Raw genomic sequence first — 22,962 nt, 5'->3', positions numbered from 1 at the left:
TTGTATGAATGAACTCTCCCCGACTATTCATGCACTTCAGAAGAGGGTTCTTGGCTGAATCAAAACGTCGCCATACGAAGTCTGCCAAAGGCCCGGCTCTCATTTGAAACTGATTATGGAGCAAAAAATAAATAAAAATTTTAAAAAAATAAAGCTAAAAAAGCCTGTTATCGTTAAGTGTACTTCAGAAACGAGAACTCAGATCCTCTGCAGCACCATCTGCGAGCCGGACGCTGTGGTTAAAACACTGTCTAGCCAGAGTGTTAAGAGCTTTAATTGTAACTGGGTGATTAGGGCTCAGTGTGAAACTTGATTAAATCCATATACGTGCTTTTATTGTTTTGTTATTGTTTGTTTTCTCCCTCAAACTATGCACGGTATCTGTAAAAAGATTATTGTAAAATTTTGGACAAGCACACCGAGAAGTGTTTGTCACATGAGGTATTATATTGCAAATGGATAAATCAATAGAGTGTTGGGGCTTTATCTTGTGTAAATAATGTCCTATTCTGTCTTTTGCCTTAACAAAACTAAACTGAATCCATCCTATACCAATTCATTACAGGTATGTCTCTTGGTAAGTCCACTTGTTATATATTTAGGCATGATTTGCACACAGGCAGTTCCCCAGTGGACCTCCGCGACAGCGCTAGCCACGGTTGCTGAGAAATATGTGATACAGCTGCAAAGTCTTCATATAATGGATGTCTGTTCACTAAACCCAACCACAGTTTTCCTCTGACACAATTTTGCACCTTCTCCAGCGTACATCCCAAAGGAGCAATTCACTGTGTCAATGATGTTAAATATAACCAACCTACCAATCCAGCAACTCTGGGGCTCCGCAGGCTCTCCTCCACTAACACTCCTACACGCAGACAAGGCAGTCGTAGCCACACAGCTACAAAAACCAGCTGGGTTAAATGAACAAGGAAGTGCTTTCTACATCCAGAGACGCCCTTAAGCAAGACACAGATTCCTAACTGCTTCAGTAGGAGCGGCTCAATGGCAATCAGTACAAGTTCCTATTAAAACAGCTTGTGCCGCAATGATTCAGTGTGTGGACAGCGCCTAAAGCCTTCCTCCCATCAAGAGTGTTTTTTGGTAGAACTGAGAGTTGAGCAGGGATGTGTACTGTGGCTACAATGGGAGGAACAGAGATAGAGCTGGGAAGAAGGACTGTGCCGGGAGAAAAGCCAGGCAGAGAGGAATGGGGCTTGGGAGGGATGTGGTTAGGATGAAGCTGAGGCCAACTAAGACTGGGAAAACAGCAGGAAAAAACTTCTGTTATTTATCTATGTATTTAGAACTTTTTAGTGAAAGCACATGAAAATGTGTACAACTGACAGAAAAAAAAAGCTTTTCAATGTGCTTTCCAATGCAGATTTACTTCTTTTGTAAGTCCACTTAAAAAAAAAAAAAAAAAAAAGATAAAAAGCTAACATTTTCAGCACAAGAGGGTTCTGAGGCAGGGGACAAAACTCCTCCCCCTGAAATTTCACACACCGGCTGCAAAGACTCAAACATAACATTATTTATGATTACATTTAAAAAGAAAAACACTGTCTTGGCCAATATCTTTAAAGAGGCGTTTTATCAGATTCAGTTCAGTGATAAGGAGCTTCTCCACACACAGTTGTCGGGTATAAAGATGGTTTGAGACAGCCCATTAACCGTTTCAATTAGACCTGCTGCTTCTCACCTCCTCTTCACTCCCTGTGAAACGGACTTCCTCCGTGCAGCTGTGCACGCCGTCAGACACACGCTCAAGTGAGGGGGAAAAAAAAAAAAAACCCCGACACCATTTACCGCACACATCTGGTGCTGCTTGGTTGACACATTCAAAAAAAAAAAAAAAAAAAAGAGCACATATGTTTCTTTATGGCCTCAGGCACAATCATGTCTCTCCTGACAACCTAGCAAAAAGCCCTTAAATCATTTGGCACCGGGGAAGTCCTAATCCAGAGACAGGGTGACAGGTAATGTATTTCTATGAAGCGGTGTATTTTGTGTATTTTTGCTCCTAGGCTATATTTTTAGGTTAATGATTCACATTAGCATTGGGATGACAGGTGGCGGCTGGTCAGAGAAAGGATAGCAAGGTAAGCCGTTTTAACTGAACAGGCCCGCGCCGGGACAAAGGAGATAAAGACGGCAGCGAATGTGATGTATTGAAATTAAGCCATAAGAGCGAGCTGCTGAGGAGTGCCCTTCACCTACCCAACATGAGTGCGAGTCTGTTAGGAGTGTAGGGAGTTTAGCACACCGCTTTTGTCAGCTGAAGGATTATGTGCCACAAAATTTTCAGCCCACCTACATGCTAGAACTGAAAGGCAAAAACTACTCTTTCCTTTTACGGAAGAAGGAACGTTTTGTTAAAGAAGTAGGACTGGACTACTTTAACAAGTGATTTCATGGTAAATATATGTTGGTCTAGTACCTCAACACTGAAGTATGTATGCCATAATCATGGCTTCGTGTTTAGAGGGCTAGTCAACGTGTAAAACATTTGACCTCTTAAGGCAATCGATTTGTGTGCCAATGCTGATACAAGTATTGGAGATGGGTCCGACACTCGTAGTTACAAGAACAACCACACCTCAAACTCTTACTGCAAGTAGGAGGAAGAGTAGCCAAGTTAGGAGTTCAGAAATATTTGAGTATATGCGATGATGACGCAAGTAAAAGAAGACTGCAAACTATTCTCAGCGTACTGGAGCTCAGGTACCAGATTTCCAGATGTAAATATATCACAGAAACTGTACGACTGACGCTGTACAACATTGCGAAAACGCACATCGTTTGAGGAGATAACCGGAAAAGTAATTTCAAAGCATCCTGTCTATTACTGGATTAAGTACAGTTTATTTCGGTTTTAGACATACAGATCATTTTATCCTCTTCAAGCATCGCCACATCCTTAACATTCGATTGGAAAATGAAACAGTTTGAAAGTCATTGTTGGAACTGTAATGCAATTATTGAGTACTTATAAGTACAGGTATAGGTATAGGCACTCAGTATCAGCAAGTACCTAAATGTACTGTAAGTACTTGTAAATGGTCTGAAAGTAAGTGGTGTCATTAAGTCCCTAAATCCATGTTTTGTTTTGTTTTTAAACAAACTTATCATCCTACTAATCTGCGTGGTGGTTGGAGTGCAGTGAAACATTAAAAACGGCTCGTTTATTGTGGTTTGAGATGCTCTTCAAAAATTTTGGATTGTGTTCGTCAGGTTGAACCCGTTAGGCTGACATCTCAAATACCATCTAATTGCATCACTTCAGTAAATACTGTTTTTGAATTTACACTGCATGATCCCACTCATTTTCAACTACATAAATGTGCTTCTAGGTGCTTTGTCATTTGTGCTGCGGTTTGACTGTGCACACAGTTAAGGATATTAACTTAAAAACAGTCCAGATCCACTCTCTGCTGAAGCAAACTATACCAGTCTCAACAAGATTGTTAAGAAGCGGCCAGCTGTAATACTCAGCAAAAGGAAACCCAAGGCACCTCAAGGTTTTTGCCTCAGGCTTTAAAATATGTACAAGAATCAGATGTGGGGACCGAAAGAACACAAAACAGGAGAGAGAGAAAAAAGTTTACAGCATTTTGATAGAACATACAGGAGTTAAAGTATGATGACAAAATATTAGCTGAAAGGCCATCTTTGCCCTAACCTTGCGTTCACACCTCCTCTTGACTAATCCAGCTTCAGGCCTCTAGTTTCCATGTTAATGCCATAATTCCAAGAAAGCCTGACAGCCCAACCCTGCAGGTGTTGAGTGTGAAAAAGCGCAGACAGAAGTGTTCATGCATTTGTGTGTGTATGTGTGAGACATACAGACAGAATCAGAGACAGAAAATGAGCATGCTAGTATCTGTGAAATAGAGATTAGCTCATGCTAACGCCAAAAACCTGTCTGTAAGGAGGAAAACCACTAAACGCTATTACAGGTCTCAATTTCTATTTCACAAAAATAGGACATACTTTATTACTGTAGGCATGGAGATCAAAGGAAGTCTTTTTTTGTGCTATGTGCTCTTTTACAGCTTCTTGTGACGGGAAGAAAAGTTAAGTCACACAGTAAAATGCTCAGTGAGGCAAAATTAAGCTAAGTCAAAATAACAATTGCCTTTCTCTTTGTGTTAAAAGTATTGAATTCAGCATGCCCAAGGGACATCTGGAGCGAGAACTGAAACCATTTCTCTTCATTTATTTCTCCTAACTGGTGGCAAAAATAGTCTTAGCAACCAATTCGGAGTAAGATTTATATGGATCCATGTGTTCTCTTGCATGTGTCATGTGTAGGAAATCTATTCATGAGTATGTGCATTTAGACTTGTGTGTCAGCAGAGGTCCAGCTTTACCAATTCCATCGCTCAGCACCATGCCAGTCCCAGAGAGTCATTCAGATGAGGATAGACCACTAAGCTCAAACATGTTTTTTCAGTCACTCAATCAGGAAGGGGTTCTTGACAGCAGCCCTGTTAACTTATACAGGCGCTACATGCATGTAATGTGCCTGGCTGACCACTACAAAGTGTCAAACCATTTGTACAGGAGAGCAGATTGAAAAGTGCTCAGAAGACGTGTAATCAGGCCGGGGCGTTACCGCTGTAAATGCAGCATGCAAGTAACTGGACCCGTTTTTGGGGTTCTTACCCTGCTGGGGCCACCCATGCCACGAATAAATGTGTTCCTTCAAGATACTGCAAGGCAATTTAGATCCACAAAAGACACGTTTGGTGCACATTCATTTAATCAATAAAGTGTTTTTGCCCTTGAAATGGCTTAAACCTTTTGTTCATTCAAATAGCCATTATAGTGTATAAAAGAGTGGCAATGTAGAAACAGAAAAGGACTGGATAGATTTCTACAGATAATCCAAAACTTAAAGAACACGTTACTGTGTTATGTGTTTTTTTTTTTGTTTGTTTGTTTGTTTGTTTGTCGTCATTTTATTTTATATGCTGTACACAAAATGGCAAAATGTACTTTGTGCATTGTCAATAAAAACAAAGAATTACTGCCAACACATTACATCCTTAAGCTATTGGAACTGAAATGATACGTCAATTAACAGTTTGAGAAAAAAAATAAGTATTTTTCTGTTGTTCCAGGTTTGACAGCATTCCCAGCCAAGGTAATCTGTGATGACATACATTTCCAATACACCCTTTACAGCATGAGATAAGTATGCTGAACCGCACTGCAAGTCTGTTCAAGAAACAAGAGACCAAGTTCTGTTTTTACAAGCCTATTTTACAAGTGTTTTCATTAGTGTGTTCCTATTCTTTCTTTTTCTTTTTTTTTTTTTTTTTTTACTTTCAAATATAAGCCTTTGTTCTAAAGTTACTGCTTCATATTAAAATCCTTTCCACTGGCAAACCTGTGGGATGCTCATATTGTGAAGCTGTAAGAAATACTCCCGAGTTTATCAGAGTTAGCAAAGCTTCATTAGTGGATCAGATAAACAACATTACCTTGCTGTGCAGTGCAGTGGAAAAACTCTTGCACCCCGTCAGTGCAGCTTGACTGCTCAAGGCCATCCACAGAACGTCTCAGTGCAACTACACCCCCTATATTTATGCTATAAATATATCATGTCATATTTTTCAAGCGAATATTTCAAACTGTTCCTGGTTTTTGCTTTTCAAATGTGATGTGATATGAATGTAATGGGACTTTCTGCTCTTATTATATCATAGTAAAGCCAATATCCTTGACTTCTGGACTATGAAATAGCCAGTTTAAACTTAAAACTGTAAATTAACTAAAACTGTGCGTGCCTTTGTTGCCATAGTTTTCTTTGAAACAAGCTGCCTCTCAAGATTAGCTGGGATCTGATTTGTGGTGATGACAAGAAATCATCATGTTTTGCTAACATTTCTCTACTGTTACTCGTTATCTGGTAATGAAGTACAATAAAAACACAGATCAAATAAATTAAAGCTTCAATTCACTTAGCTTCTTTAGTTGCCCAGTACACATATATCCACCCCAGGGGCTAACAACAGGTCAGAAACATGATGGACTGCATATGTAGCAGATGCACGAAATACAAGACAATCTGTGGTGCCTTTATTGACATCCGTGCCTGCTTGCATTATTTGGAGATGAAAACCCTATTTTGACTCCATGAATAATAATATTCTACATGTTTAACCCTATCATATAACATTCATTTCATTTAATGGTCTCAGCTGGATCTCTGCATTGATTTCACAGACACAGCAGGTCTCCCTTGAGATTCTCTATAGATTTTCCAGCTGCCCTCCCAAATGATCCATTGTGATTTCTCCCTGAAAGGCCCCTGCCAGGGTAAGGCATGGAAAACAGTCATCATTTCACCATCTCCTTATATACCTGGCTCCCGTTTTGTAAGCCACGTTACCTCATGGCCGTATTGTGATTCCAGACATTGTTTTATTGAACCCAAAGGACATGTATCGGCCTTTCTTTGGGAGCTCGGTAGAATTGCGGGCATGCATTTTAGAGATAGCATTTCCAGCTGGAAATCTTTAACAGGTTTGAAATTAGAATAAAATAACAATGAATTGTTAGTTGGAACAAGATGTTACTGCAATAACAGCGGCTCTTAGAAGTACGAGTGTGGCAGATGCTGCTGATTGCTCCCTCCACTAGATCCTTTTTCAGACAAGTGATTATGTAAATTCAGGTAAGCTTTCTCTGCCCAATTGGTGCATTTATCATCGGCTTTACTGAATACGAAATGACTACAATGAAGTGTCAATTGATAGGGCTCCATAAACACAATCATAGGAGTGTAATCTGTGCTGAGTCTGGGCTATTGATTTTGAAGCCATAATCTCTGAAGAAGACTGAAGGAGTGGTACGAGGTCAGAGATAAAAGAAGTCCAGTCTTTCATTAATTCAAATTCTGCAGTTTTTAGAATAAAAAGAAAACCATGGTGAGAGTCACTCTATGCTACACCAATCACGCTCCAATAATCTCAAGACTGTTGCATGGCTATGATTCGTCTGGGCTCAGTTACGTTAGGAAGGCCTCTGATATTGTTTAGGGGTGTCCTGATACCATAACTAGTATTAGTATAGAATCTGGCACTGTGCTTACATGACACAACAGTACCCTACACCACTCAAGCTAACCACGGTTAAACACAAATGAAAAATGAGGATGTAGGCGGAGGTAGGTGCAGGTTAGCTGGCCATTAATAAGGGTCTTTCGGCTGAGAGAGGTGTTGCAGATGTGATGGCAGTCAGATATAAAGAAAATTGTTTTCTTTAACTGGAAAATGCGCTGTGTGTCCTGGCCCCCGTTTGAGACTGGAAAAGTGAGCTAAAGAAACAAAGCAATTATCAGTCAAGTAAATGATCAGTGAATAGATTGGTACAGCTAGCACGAATTTCTGGTAGCATGCGTAAAATGAGTGTTGATAAAACAGAGAAAACTAAAGTAAATGTCACACGGTCACATTAAGTGCACTTTGTCATTGAGCTAAAACAGTTGCTCAAAAGATATATGACACAAGTGCAATGTTATAACCGATAGGACCAAAGTTTCCGTTTAACTCTCCTGAATCCATTTCAGTTGGCAGACGTCCTATACTAGTAACTTAAATATTTACACTCAGTTGCCAGTTTGTTTGGCAAACCTTAGCTAAGACTAATCCAGTCTAACAGCCCATTCCTGCAATAAATGCTACCTCTGTTTCGGTCTTAATGTTCTTTATGGTCATTCTGGAGGATGAAATCTTTAGTGCTGTTGAACTTTATTGCATTATACAGACAGTGTTTTTATAATTTTATCAGATGGGGGTGGGCTAAATAGCAGACACAACTTCCTGCATAATGCAACTCAGATCATCTGCGTCTTTTAAAATTCACATGAAGTCGGTAAGTCACGGCCTCTCCCATCTGATAAACTGACTACATCAACTTGGATTCACAATAACGATTTACATTTCTACACCAATCAGGCATAACATTATGACCACCTTCCTGATATTGTCTATGCCTCCTTTGTGCCTCCAAAACAGTTGTGACTCATCAGAGAATGGACACGGCCCTTCTGAGGGTGTCCTGTGGTGTCTGGAAACAGGATGTTGTTAGTGGGGGTGCTTGGTCTGGTCTAGGTAATTGGTACATGTCTAAGTAAAACCACAGGAATGCCAAGTCCAAAACTTTACCAGCAGAACAGTGAATTGTCACAGGATGATAAATGTTATTTACTTTTCCTGCCAGTGGTTTTAATGTTGTGGCCGATAGGTGTATATACAGCATAACGACATCATCAGTCAATATGTCTCTTTGTGTTTGTGACTATGAAAATGGATTACTGTGCAAACCAGCTAACATATATACCCTTTCTAACTCACCATCCAGGTCAGGATGTGATGATGTCAGAGGGTTAGGTGTGTTACTTTTGGTTTCAGACACATGAAAAACGTCAGCAACATCTTCAGCTTTCTAAATGTTGAAATGAAAATAACACACTTGCTATCGACAATGAAACCACTGAGACCTAGCGTTTCCCTGTAATATGACTGGAGACAGTAAAGCACTAACAAATGTGTTTATTCTGCTGCTGTGGTAACTCTTGCCCTTGAGATTCCATACTTTTTAACCCTCTACTTGAACTGTTCTGTTTTAGACAGAAAGGGCATTTCTTCATTAATAATTTTTTTTTTTTTTTTTTTTTTAAAAAAACATGGTTTGCAAAGTTCTGCAAACTACCAAACGCAATTTCTAAATTAATCTATGAAAATACAGAATGAGCTCCTACTCTCTAAAACCAGACAAGTCACAGCCAAAGGCCAAATCAGTTAATTGCCTTGTGTTAATTCCCTATTCTCTGAGCTAATGCAATTACTTGTGAATAGAAACCAACTATCACACTTGAGGACACAAAAAGTCATTCTCTCCTTTTCCCCGTCCCCTTCTGTTTTTCAAATATCACACCCTGTTTAATCTATTGGATGTATTCACACAGCATCTAAAATGGGTAAAAAAAAATAAAAAAGTACCTTTCATCTTTTTGCCTGAGATAATACTAACATCTTTGTTTCCATTCAAAAAGAACATTTTATCTCAAGGGATAAAGAGGACATTCAAGGTCATAAAATGTGAAAGGAAGACGAGGATCGTTTCATTGATGATGATGATGAAGTACACCAAAAGCCAACACAAGGCTTATGATGAACTTGTATACACAGGCATAAGAACTTAATCTGAAGACGGAAGCTTGTTTTATCTCTATTACGTCTGTCGGACCTGGCTAGGGCAGCAGCACAAGACAGCAGTCATCAGTTATAGAAGAGCAGAGCCTGCCTGCCCAGTACGCTAATCAGATAAAACACATCTGTTTACTGGTATCACCTCAGCTGGGGTGTTCTCTCTGTCCGAGTGAGACCGATAGACCTGTTATGGTCTGGAACTGAAAGCCTTTTTGTCTTATGTGTATGCATGCTGACTGAGCTGAGATACAGCTGGGCCAGCTAGAGCCACAGGGGAAAAAGAAAAGACAACAAATGTGTTCGTGGCTCTTTGCAGCGAGAGAAGACGATGCACACTGTGCTAAGCACATAACTACCGGCTAAACCAGAAAACAACCGTGCTGGTATAGACTAAGAAGCTAGTTTCCACTGAGCAGGGACGGGGGAGGGGGTCTTGTTGTTGGTATGGGTCATGGTGGACAGACGGTGTGGGCCAGAGAGAAACAACAGAATAGGGGGGAGACAGAGATGGACAAAAAACAAAAGGCAGATGTCACGTGGGTCCAGAGTCGCTGATAGATGTGATGTGTAGCGCGGCGCACAGGCAGCGGTTCAGGTAGAAAAGGCTTCCCTTTGTGATGCAGATGACAACGCAATCAGCCCTGCTTTGTCTCGCCCAATGGGCTCTGCTCCCGGGGACATTGAGAGACAGACACTAATCCGGTGGGTTTGTGTTCTCCAGGCGCACTCATAAAGGCAGTGTCACAGTACCTGGGGTGTGTGTGCATGGGGGTCTCTGAAACGAGGTCTGACCTCTCTCAGGGTACACACTCTCCCTCCTCCTCCTCCTCCTCCTCCTCCTCCTCCTCCTCCTTCTGTCTCTCTTTCTCCCCGTGTCTAAACTCAGTAGTTAGCTATGCTGGGATGAATATTATAAGCTCCATACTGTTAATGTGCACATCTCAACGTCATGAAGGACGTGACAGAAAAAGGGGGTCACACTGATCAGTTAAGCTTCAGTTTTCAAGCAAACTCCGTTATCGTTTTCAGACTTTATTAACAGCAATTTCCCCGCCTGGATAAAATGAGGTATTACACAGTGACAAAGACACTTCCACATAACGGGTGAGCCTTCTGTCAAATTAAACAAACTGCACAAAGAATTGAGACTGCAAATTAGGCCTAGATGTTGCGGGGCCATTTTGATTGTGAGCTCTTCCACGGTTCCTGTTATGAATAATGTCTGGAAATACATCTCGCTGTCCCCGAATGATTTCCATTCCCAACGGGTCAGGATGAATCAGGCTCCCCCTAATAAATATGACTTACCACGAGACTGTACATTGCCAATTAACATGTGCTAATTAAGACAGCAGGATGTACGAACATCCTTGATCTAGATTCCTGTGTGGAATATCAGAAAGGTTACAGAGAGGTAAAGCAAGTTTCTTCCATAACTATCCAAACTAGTTCCAGTCAGCAAGAAAACTGCATGTGCAAACTGCACATTGCGTGTTGAAGCTGGTCTATTGGTCACGTAACTCCAATTTAACTCTGCCTGCAAACTTGATTAGATAATATACACCACAGATATTTTCTGTAATAGTGTGAAAATGAGCAGAAAAGCCTGCTCCACAGCTCCAACTTTAAATGGTCAAGATTAGCACTATTATGCACTATAACACTGTTATAATAGCCTTAGTCATACTGCTTCACTCTCTGACCACATTGTTTTGCCAAACACATGTTGAAACAATTACAGCCCCCCAATCAAACGGCACACCTATCCTTAAAGAACTGCAAGAATAACAAATCTCAAGACCCATAATTCACCTGATCCCTACTAAATATTATGTTCATAGGTGATGCATCTTTTCACCATTCACAGCACACAGTACCTCCAGTGTTATTTAAGAACCTAGTTAAATAGAAATTCTATACATTGCATGTTTTGAAATGATTATACTGTTTTCAGAACAGAGACAGGGGTGTGTTCAACAAGGCCGCATGCAAGAAAGTTCTTCTGCTTAGATTTTGTAAAAGTCTGAGCTAGTATTAAACAGTTTGTTGTGGCTTATTGGTATGTGTAGGGAAAACATAAGCACCATAAAAAAAGTTTGAACAATCAAGCATTTAAAGGTCAGTTCTTTTCCTGGGAGTGGTAAAAGCCTATTAAACACTTTAAGAGGCCAGATGAAAAGAGTTATGTGCAGCTATTATTTCACTCACGCAGGCTTTTGTTTAATATCACCAATTCTGATATTAAGTGAAAGCAGGTTGGTTCAGTTTGTTATCTTAATGCATTTGGAAAGATCATTAGATTATCCAGTCAGACGTATAGTTGGTGTGCACTTTCAAGTCTCAATTCCTCATTAATTTAACTGATAGGAATAGCAATAGTGACATGGCCATTTCACATTGCAATTACTGCAAGTACATAATATAATTAATGGATAAGCAACAGGCTATTGTTTGATGAACTGTTTTCTTTAATATAATTTTGCACTCTTTAAGCACTTTTGTGCATTTTTTACCTTTCCAACCAAGACAACTGTCCAAAATATTAATCTCTATTTGCCACAAACAAACAACATGCTCTATACAAAATACATTACACAGCTAAATAATTACTGTGCATTTAAGAGCAAGTGTTACTTTTACTTTTATCTTAATATCTAATCAGGGTTGGATTATAAAACTTAATTAAGTTCTGTGGATTCAATTTTGACTTTTTTCTTTTTAATCCTGTACTACTTAAAGGGAGACAAATGCACCTCACATTGTTTTCAGTTGCTGGGCATGTCATTCTGGTAGCGGGGTGCAGCCTGTTAAAAGACTTGAAACACCTGTTGGCTCTGAAAATATTTTCAGTTGGAGATAGCATATCTGACCATTTGGCATCTGCAAATCAGGCTCGCCTATAGGCCAAAGTGGCACCTGTTCTTTTAGAAGATACAAAAAATAAAAAAAAATAAATAAATAAAGTGCGGTTATGGCAGAGGTGTCACACATAACCGCGATAGAGGTGGCGTAGTAATACATTTTAGTTTGGCATCTGAGGTTGTCAGTCAGCAGGTTATATTTTGGGTTTTTGAAGTGTAACCTAGTAATACCGAGTGTGGTAAATAAATTCAAAACTCTAGTATGCTGATCCTTAGACACTTTCACTCATACCTCCAAGGTGCAGTCAGTGATGTGAACATAAACAAACTTGACTCAGATATGATATGCCATCCCAGCTTGTAGACCAGTGGGACTTGTTTTGCAGACAACTCCAACAGTCATTTTCTGAATAGTCAACCCATGTGCATACATTCAGTGCATACTGGGACACTGTCAACGGTTTCCCATATCAACCTGTTGTGCTGCCGTCTCATAACCGCTCATGAGATTTACAGTTTGGTCAACATGTCATTATTTGCTCTGTTTTAATAAAGTGCAATGCTGTCAGGAATGACAAGCAGCAATGGCCAGTTCATTGATTTCAAATGTTTTTCCAGGTCCACACATGTGACACCCTAAGGCTCTATCAATAATACTTCAACACTGTTTTGAGTTCACTATTGAAACATTAACTTTTGTTATTTCATCAGATATGTTCCTCCAAATAAAATGTCATTTTAGCATTACTTCTAGAGTATTTAACTGTTAGCGGCAGGAGAAAATGTAGAGCTGGCTCATCACAGTGAACCGCAGTAGTTAGAGCTGACCACCTGAAAGCATGGAAACAGTGTCAAACAGTTCATCGTGTGCTTAAGTGAAACCTAAGCTAAATTGGTTGAACAAACTGATGCCCAGAGCAACGTATCCATCTATTTGGTTTGCAGAGCTGGGACCACGAAAAAGAAATCCCAATGTGAAGGTTTTAACACAGCTCACACGAGACTTTTCCTGCTTAAGTTTCAGATGAAGTTCGCGTGAAGTGTATTCACACCTCTAATAATGTGACCAGGTCTACATATAATGGTCATAATTAAGAAAAGCAGCTCATTCCCCGTGATTGTAACCTTATGCAATGCAGGGAGCAGTACACTTTCTTAAGGCAAGCAGTGATACTTGTGCCTTAATCTCACCCTAAAGGTAGCCATAGATGTCTCTGAAATGTGACACCCCCCTCCAAGAGAAACAACTGGTACCAGCACTAATTGAAATTTTGCATGCAAAGTGACAATGCCTGAGCCCTCGGCAGCATGGATTAAGGCTTGAATAGAGACAGATTCTTTGTGAAAGCCTACTGTGGCGGTTGGCGTGCAGGCCAGCTCCCTGCATCTGCTCATTGGGTGGACTGAGAAAACACCGGATTGTGTACGGTCGCTCGTTTTACCTTTATTTAATCCCATTTCAGAGCACGCCTCTGTCTGTCTTTTGTCACTCTACCACAAAACGCAATGCTTCCATGTTACACTCACATGTCTGTTACTTACAAAACAATTCCGGTCAGAAACAGCCACTGAATTTACATATGAAAGCATCTTTACCAAACTCCGTGGGATTTTCCAATCATTAACAGTCATACTGCGTCTTGAATTGTCAGGCTGTCCTATATTATGTGAGGAATTGGTGCCGAAAGAGTAATGCAGAATACAAATTTAATATACGGAATGAAATTAAGAAATTCAATGAAAAAAAAGGATAAAATGTCAAACTTGGCCAGTGTTTGCCAACTGAGTGCTCAATAGAGCGCTGAGGGAATGCAGTACATATTGAAATGCAATCAAATCTGCAAGACATTTTTTAAAGACGCCATGCTGTGATCTCATTCTAACCCATTTCAACCTCCTCTACTGTGGTTTCTCTCCCATTATGTTGCCTTCAAAGGAAAAAGCGAGAGAGAAAATGTCGTATCAAAGTGATCTATCATTCTACGGACCCCAACAACGAAGTCTGAAGGAGGTTGTTATTGCATCATGGCAACACCAGTGCTCCCAGAAACCGTTTGCCTTGTTTGCAAAGTGTAAACTGTAATACCACAACACAAAGGAGGATGGCGAAAGCGGAAAAGCTAAATTATCCGTCTAGTAAATTTCATCTCCCCCGAACAATACATGCTACTGCACTTTTATGGCTCGGGATGAATCTGAGAGTTTCCACTCACCAGAATTAGATGTGTGCCACTGTTGTTAGTGTGGCTGTCAACCGAGCACTGATGACAATGAATAGCTAAGCTAATGAAGGGATAAATCCACAGTGCGTTTTCATAGACATGTTTGACAAAGCTAGGCTAATTTCCTTGGCAGTACTACGTCCATTAATTTTCCAAAAGAGCCCGTCCGTTCCTGTTAACTAAACCAATAAGACATGGCATCAGCTTGCATTAACACTAATCAACAATTTAGAGTTGCTCCGCATTCCACTGGGTAAATGCTTTTGAAAAATGGTCGCATGCTGATGAAAGAAGGCCGTTTATATTTGACCAACATGGCGATACCGACTAGAGATGGGGGGCCACAGACATGAGATGCTGAGGATAAAAAGGCACAATTCAAACATTAATATTTCAGGGCCAATTTACAGTCTTATGACCCTGACATGTTTGCTAAATGGACACTTGGGACACAGTGAGAATTTTCTTAAGTTTGGCCCCAGTTTTAATCCTCTAATCCTATCCAGCACGGTCCCTGCCTGATTCATTGATTATTTGTATAACAAGTGGCCCTTTCATCCCCTTAAATTAGGTATAGGAGCAACACGGGTGAACTTTTCTCAATGTTTATGTCTCGGCAATCGACGATACGTCACAGTATGTTTCAGTACACATTCAGTAAATAACGACCATCAGTATGAAATAACATGATGTGAAGATGTCACTTTCTGTTAAAAGTAACAAAAGAAAAAAACGTAGCGTCCCGGCACTAAACGTGTCAAAACGACCCACCGGAGGGTTTTTCCTATTGCATGCTGGGATTTTTTTTTTTTCGGATTAGAGCTGCAGTGACCTCTTTTTCAACCCTTTATTTTTCCTACGTAAGCCATCTTAGCAAATTCATTGGACAGTCGACCAGGGTGATTCACAGGGTAAAATGGAGGGGAGGACTGCACTGAGGAGTTGGCGACGGGACTGGTAGCTGGTTTACGAATCAAAAGCCGATGCACCACAGACTCGAAAGGTGCTCGCGACACTGCAAACTGTGTTTCTGCAGTTACAGTAAGCATCAGCAGCGTCATCCCCTGATAAGCGAGAATTGTACTAGTGCACTTAGATAGCTATTTAAGGAACAACTTGGTGTTTTAGGCAAAGTCTGCTCTCGGCTTACATGATATTTTACATATGAATTAAAAAAAAAAAAAAAAACGAAACTGTGGCCATGTTCGCATTTTAGAGAAAGAGAGAAAACAAGGGGACGTGCAGTTCCGTGTTGTGTGAATTTGTTGTTATTTTTGGCATTTCTTATATCCTGTGTTCTTGGACAGAATAGCGAGGATAAAATTACACAAAAATAAATAACCTTTATAACAGCAATCAAGCCATCCTAAGATGAATAATTAAACAAAAACACATGATGGTGAATGTCACACACATATGGAATGACACCTATGAAAGTCATAGTATATATTTTTACCACCACAAATTAATATATTAATATTATTAAAGCTAACACGTAGGACAGTTTTACAAGGTAAATATCTATTTATTTTTATAAAGTGCCTTTAAAATATGAGATAAATGTGCTAATAAATGCAAATATTTACACATAAAATACAACATATAGATCACATTAAGTGTATTTACATAATGTCTATGAATAGAATTTTTTAGGCTTTTGTGCGAATGTTAAAACTGCAAGAGAGTAATGCAATGTAGGCTGTTAAGCTTTTTGCATGTAGCTAAAGTGAAACCATAAACTCAAGCAGTCTGTGGTATTCTGCATAAATACGTCAAAGTCTGAGCCAGCCCTACACGGAACTCGACGGGTCCGTCTGCCTTTCTATACAAATCTGGGACGTCGTCACACATGTACAATAAATCCTACAGTAAACAAGCAAATGAACATCTCTTTTTTGTCCTGTTTTTCGTTTTGTTGTTGTTTCAACTTGCGGTTACATTTGGTTTTGAGTTCTTTCTTTTTTTTCTTTTAATGGCTTCTCAACCCCACCTGTTATTATGAGGTTTAGTTAAACTGACCAGAGGAAGAGGACACATTTGTTTTCTGGGAGCATCCTCAAAATAGACAAAATAAATGACTGGGCTGACACTTTCCATTCTTCAATGTGGTAAGCGTCTCATGTCCTGTGAAAGGGCAAACCGAGTCCAGCTTCACTAACACACAAAAGAAATCACCTGCAAATTATAATTTAAAGTACATACGGAAATGCTTAACAGTCAAGTTAAAGGGAATGTGGTTGATTTAATCTTTAGAGCACTGAAAGGCAAATGTCACTATATGATCCTATGTGTATACATTTTAACACTGTCTCAATTAGTGTGTCATGTTATACAGTTGGTTTACTGCATACTACTGTAAACACACATAATGGGGATTATTTTCACCATTCAACCTGTTTCATTGTGCGCTGAGCCACGCTGACTGCTGCTCTTTCCTGCTTTGAAATGACTGCACATAATGCAACCAGAGCCTTTTGTGAGTTCAACTAGAGGGTGTCCAGCATGTCAATTTTGCATTATTAGACTCAAACACAATGGAAAAAATATTTAAGGAGGAGTCCTCGTTTGTGTTTTATCACCTATAGTTTGACAAGTGACAGTGACACACCTCCACGGACACACAGGATGCGGCTTTATCTGGCTCGGGCTTCACGTTTTCTAACCCGGAGGGTGCTAGCAGCGTGCAACACAAAAGCATTTTTATTTTTTTTATTCAGCCAATTAACGCTATTAATAACACCCGTGGAGGATACCTGCGAGACACGGGAGCGTATGTTTTAATGACCCCGCCATTCTCCCTTGCTCGAGATGACTCTATGTTGCACTGAAGCACCGCAAACGCGACACTGTAACACAATAAGGTGTGTTATGAGAGCAGAAAGGTAATTTAATGAGAATAAGAAAACGTCCATTCACGCGCTTTGTCTCAAACTCAGAAGCCGGCATGAGGATGCGGCTACAACCCCCGGTGGATGAAAACAGTCGCTTACCTTCAACAGCTAATACGGCCGGTATGGTCCATAATATCCATAGAATATCCATTATTGGTCACTTAAAGGGCCCAGACATTCAAATAAAACACGTCCCGAAAGCCATTGACAGCAGAAGCAGAGAGGGGACAGGCGGTCCTTCTCCTCCAATCGAGCGCTCCCAGATAGCGAGAGAAAACCAACTCAAATCTGAACCAAGTTTGGGCGAAACCAAAAAAACGACAGACAGAGGGGAGCGCCGAGCAACACAGAAACACAGCCACGCTTTTTTCACCGCTACCTTAGTCAACTCGCGTTCGTGTCGATCAGAATGAACAATATTGTGCGTGTAATTAATCACAGAAGGTTAAAAAGTGTCTGCATGATCGATGTATCCACTCGTTAAGAGAGATCGTTCATCCCTCTCAAAGCCACGTCAATGTACCCCGTTGTCAATCATCGACAGAAGGACAGTCCGCACTGACTTACCTTGCGATAATTAAGTGTTTGGGGACCATGTGGGGCATTTATAAAAGATGGAGCACCTTATTTTCACTGCCACATCGCTCTGAATGGAAATACTGGCTTACTCTTTTGAGGCTGAGGTTTAATGTGTCTTTGGGGTTCCCCGTGTAGTTCCTACGGGCCATAAAAAATGAACTTTTTGGCGCAGTAACAGGTGACCAGCACGAGACAAAAATTCGAGTAAGTTTAATATTTTCTTTTCCACGTTTGCCTCCATAGTTCGATTGTTTGCCATTTTTCCTTTTCTTCAAAACGGTGATTCATATAAAATAACGTATGCATATCTTTGAGTGAATATTGTTATTTTCTATTACATTTATATGCTAATATAAAATGTTGTTATAGCATTTTTTTTCTGTATGTTTTTTAGCTTGAAGTAACAAATATGCCGTTTTGAAATCTTGATTGACTTATTTATCTTATTGATTTCTATTTATATATCCATTGTCTTGCCTTGAGCATATATAATCAATATTCATAATGGTCTGCAGCTACAGACCTGGAGCTACTGCAAAATTATATTAATGTGAATCAAAAACACATTTCAACAACATCAGCTGTATCTCATTATGGACATAAGCCAATGCAAAATTGGTTAAAGTTAATTATATAAAAATGGATTTTGAATTTTAGACCAACTGTAAAATCACTTTTTATCTTCTTTCATTAAGCCTCGTAATAAATCAGTTTTCATAAAGAAGAGAAGAGAAGAAATTTTGATTTGTGTTTCCTGCGCTTTGAGAGTAGTGCATGTCCTTGCAACAAACTTTGGAAACTGTCCATGGCTGTGGTGCTCGTTTCCTGCAGTAAATACAGGAGGGTGATAAAAAGTGAAGTGTAAAAACGAGAATGGGTCACGGGCCATTCTGTGATTGACTGTCAGCAGCTTGGATCCACTCATTTCGAAACATTGAGTAATTCAGACGAATTGTTAGATCAATTTGGCAGACGTTCAAAATCTCAAGCAGTGCATTAAAGGTATATTTCTAACGGGTCTCCCATTTAAAATAGTTCCAGTGAAATTGTATCTAACTGTAAATGGTTAATCAATAAGCACCGGCTGCACTGGTTCTTCTTTGTGCAATAAAATATGCTGACATTTGGATATGTAAAAGTGCTGCATGATGAGTTTCATATTAGCTTGTTCTTGTGCTTTAGATTGGTTCAGCCTCTTGTACAGCTAACACTCTATTGTATCATACAAAAGGAATCGTGTGATGTAACATGTCAGCTCAGCGATGAGTTACACCTGAACAGCAGTTATTTTCCAATAACAGACCCAAAGAGCCAAAGCTTCTAAGTGAAATGTGACTTCCCCGAGAATCCATACCTTTTCTTTCTAACTCTTTCCAATCATCTGATGTGACGTTGGCTCAGAAATTTCAAAACATGACACGATAAATCTTCCAGAATTATTAACACCGCGCTGTGTTTGCACTAAGTTGATTTAAGTTGGCAGAACGGAGTCTGGCAGCACCATTACTGGCAATCATTTTCCGGCAATCAATAAAAATGCTATATGTTAAATAAATATGCATATCAATAATCATAACACATTCAACTTTTATAAGATTTCCGCTCTTTTAATGGGATTACTCTTTACCAGGCAGGTCCAAGTTGTCAGTGATGGTTGGCATTAAATCAGAATTTATTGAGCATCTGTCAAGCTATAGTCATATTTTTGAAATTTCCTTAAGAGAAGTATAAAATCTATTTCCCGCTCCAGAAGCTGGTAGTAAAATTCCAGTATTTTTATACATGCTGTGTAAAAAATTAAATGCAGACTGGTTTTACAGGACGCAGTGACAGGCATGGAGACAGATAGCGAGACACAAAAAGCAGCTGCGGAAATGTACAGAAATGCAAAAAAAAAAAAGAGAGACAGAGAGACTGCTTACATTTCCAAGTATATCATACAATGAGTTGATATGCATGGCAATCCAGCTGGTGAAAACTGTGATAAAATTATAACCACATATACACACAAACATATCAAATTGTTTATTTGCACAAAGAAAGTGACACTTGGGGACTGACAACAAAAGCTTGAACACATGATGATTCACGGTACAAAGGACAAAGTTAAACATGCATGAGGAGAGATGCCCCCTGGGTATGAAGTATGAAGTCGCTAATGCTGACTGGGAAACAAGAATTTAGAATAAACTGTTTGTCATCAAACATGCCTTTCCTATTACGTGCCGCAGTGGGGTAGCTATGCAGGCAGGACTCTCAGGGGTTAAATGAGCCTGGCTGATTTATTTGCCTCCGCTGGGTTTGACTGTATTGATTCCATGTCACTTGACTGGCTGACTTCAGATCATGTTCAGGTGACTACGAAACAGATGGAACAAAACGGCAAGGCACTGAGAAAGCAGCTTTTCCTCACTATAATGAGTTCCATACAAGCTCAATATTGACTTGAGCCAGAAGAGAAGTGAAAGACGCTGAAGAAACGGTATTAATACTCCTCTAATGTTGCCCGCGGAGATCTCTCTGACCCGCTGGGTTATAACGGCTACAGTGTCTACAATGGCCGTTTTAAGATACATATAAATGCAAAGCAGAAATGTCTGAATGCGGTAGTGGTCCTCACATGTTCAGCTCCAAATAAGCAAAATATACTCCTGTACGTCTATCACTCTTTGACACAGCAGCATCATAACAAGCCAGTAAAAACACACGACATAATACATACAGTAAATTAGTCAGAAATTATCTAATGATATGTACGAGGTGCACAAGGAAATCGATTTTTATTTTGACGGACTTGTGAAAATGCGGCATCCAGCTGAATAGAATAATGTCTGAATAGATGATGTGAGGGCGTTACTTTAAACCAACTGCATTATGTGTCGCAAAGCTACATAGCACGAGTAATAAAGAGCTATAAGCTTCTTTGTAACATTTATGTATTAAAAATAGCAAAATTACATTTTCTCTTTTTTTCTTTATTTGTGTTTTTACCTAATAAAATGTATTATAATAATATTTTAACTAAAGCACTTTTACATATTAATACAAATATTGTTTCTATAGAATACACAGCATTGCTTTGTCATATATTGTTTTTGATAATTATCTAAACATACATGTTCACATTTTTACTATGCATTTTACTGTGATATTATATAATACATTATCTTAACATGATAATCTGATCATTTGATTGATAATTTCATTAAAAAATGCATATAATTTATTAAATAACATCTCATATAGCCCATCCAAACTGTAAGTGAAAATGCTCAGTTATATTCCTAGCTATATGTTGATAGAGTTTGAATGATTTAATTAACAAGCATGTAATTTTCCTTAATATGTTTTTGCTTGTTCAAGCAGAACAATTTAGGTTGTTTTGTAAATGTCTATTATATATATATATATATTATTTTGGTATTGTTTAAATTATTCAGATTCATCAGAAATAATTGTATTTTTATATTATTATCTCTCCAAATTAAGTCTGCATCAACCACTTTAAACTAATTATATATATCACTATTATTATTATATTATGTATTTGAATTAGAATATGAATATTGATGGAGGTGGGGATGTTCAGATCCTACACTCAAAATATAGTGATTTATATTTTAATGCTCATTGTAATAGAAACACAGTCGAAGCATTTTTTTTTTATCTTTCTTTTTTATAATATAAAAGGAATTGAAAAATCGCATATTTTAAAAATCACACTGGAACAAAAGTCATGGTGTAGAGAACGGCCAGCACATCAGAAAAATAAATATATATGTCTTTTGGTTTCCTCCCTACAGCCATATATAATGTGTGGTTGCATCAACACTGCCACCTAGAGTTTAAGAGCTGAACATTCAAAGATGTCTTATTTCTGAAGACATCATTGGACATTTTCTCCCAAAATAACTTTGAGTGAGTGGGTTTAGTTCAAGATCAAGTTTTTAAATTAACACTCAGTTACAAATGTGTCTCTCTGATGTAATATTTTGGGTATCTTGCTGACTAAAAAGGATTAGCTTGAAGATATAGCCATTGAAATTAAATATAAATGACAAAAACAAACTTTAGATAAGGGTATTATTGTCATTGTATATTAAAAATACAGTTGGATACATAATTATAATTAGATTAGCTATAATATTAGGAAGATAAATATTGGTATATTGGCAATTCATTTTTTAATCTAAGTGTTAAGGAGATGTTTGCTGTCTCTACGGACCTATGTGACTTTCAGGTAAATTATTATTTGTAAAAAAAAATAAATAAATAAATAAAATTTTAAAAAGTAGCTTTGATGGAAACAGAGTAAGCCCATCATAAAGAAATATTTATATATAAGTGCTTTTCAGACGCATTTAAATTAACCTTAATGATTTTGCTGTGTTGTCATTGGAGATTCTCTGATAATTATTGACTTAAATTTAAATTGTTCTGACCCCCAGCCCATCACAGAACCCTGTTATCTGAAGTTAAACACGTGCTATTATTCGTCAGGAAGTGTAAGATAAAGTTGGTCAGGGTGAGAATGAGATCCCTGCAGTTCATAAGCTATTCTTATCCTCTAGAATATTTAGCTTGCACTTAAGCCCATTCAAACGGGCCACTGCGGGCTGGAATCGATTTCACCTTGAGTCTTAAAGGGCTTACGGTGAAGTATTGCAGCCCAGTCGGCTCTGGCAGCTGGATAAAGAGCGAGGAAATAAAATGGCCTGCTCTCTATAAAAGTTGGTGCGTGATCCCTGACCCTGTGCTGAGAAAAAGCTACGGACTCCCCTAATCTCGAGAGACCTTTGCATGTGGATTAACCTTAAACCACGTCCCCATGGCCGGGCAATCAGCTGACAGGAACTAAACTTAACTTGCATAATCCTGTTTATTTATTTGTCTTAGCAGAGAAGGCAAATTTATTAACTTTTTCTTTTGCTAAATTAAAGGGCACCACAGGAAACAACACAAAGACATCCATAGTTGTTTTGGAAAGAAAATATTTAGTAGAGGTGAAAAAAAAAAGATGGGCTTGCTGCTTATCTTTCGCGAAAAGTCTACCCCATCCCTCCACGCTCCAACCACCTTCCCAGCGTATTGGTTTACCCCTGCCAAAAATTTAATTCAATCCCACTAAGTTGCTCCAGCTTTAATTAAATAGACCAAAAGCCTTGGCATGGTTTAATTTACGTCC

General features: G+C 39.0%; 1 protein-coding gene across 2 annotated transcripts in view; it reads right to left on the bottom strand.

Annotated features, from left to right (window-relative positions):
- The window catches only part of ephb2b (eph receptor B2b), a 118,893-nt gene extending 100,827 nt beyond the window's left edge, over positions 1–18,066 (bottom strand). For both annotated transcript variants that reach the window (XM_084543760.1, XM_084543761.1), the window contains exon 1: positions 17,298–18,066. In XM_084543760.1, the coding sequence (XP_084399886.1) occupies positions 17,298–17,349 (52 nt within the window). In that variant the 5' untranslated portion in view covers positions 17,350–18,066. The remainder of the gene's footprint in view (positions 1–17,297) is intronic.
- Between the last annotated feature and the right edge of the window lie 4,896 nt (positions 18,067–22,962).

The sequence above is a fragment of the Chelon labrosus genome (genome assembly GCF_963514085.1).
Source record: "Chelon labrosus genome assembly, chromosome: 4".
Classification (NCBI taxonomy): Eukaryota; Metazoa; Chordata; class Actinopteri; order Mugiliformes; family Mugilidae; genus Chelon; species Chelon labrosus.
This window is presented reverse-complemented; position numbering and strand designations above follow the sequence as displayed.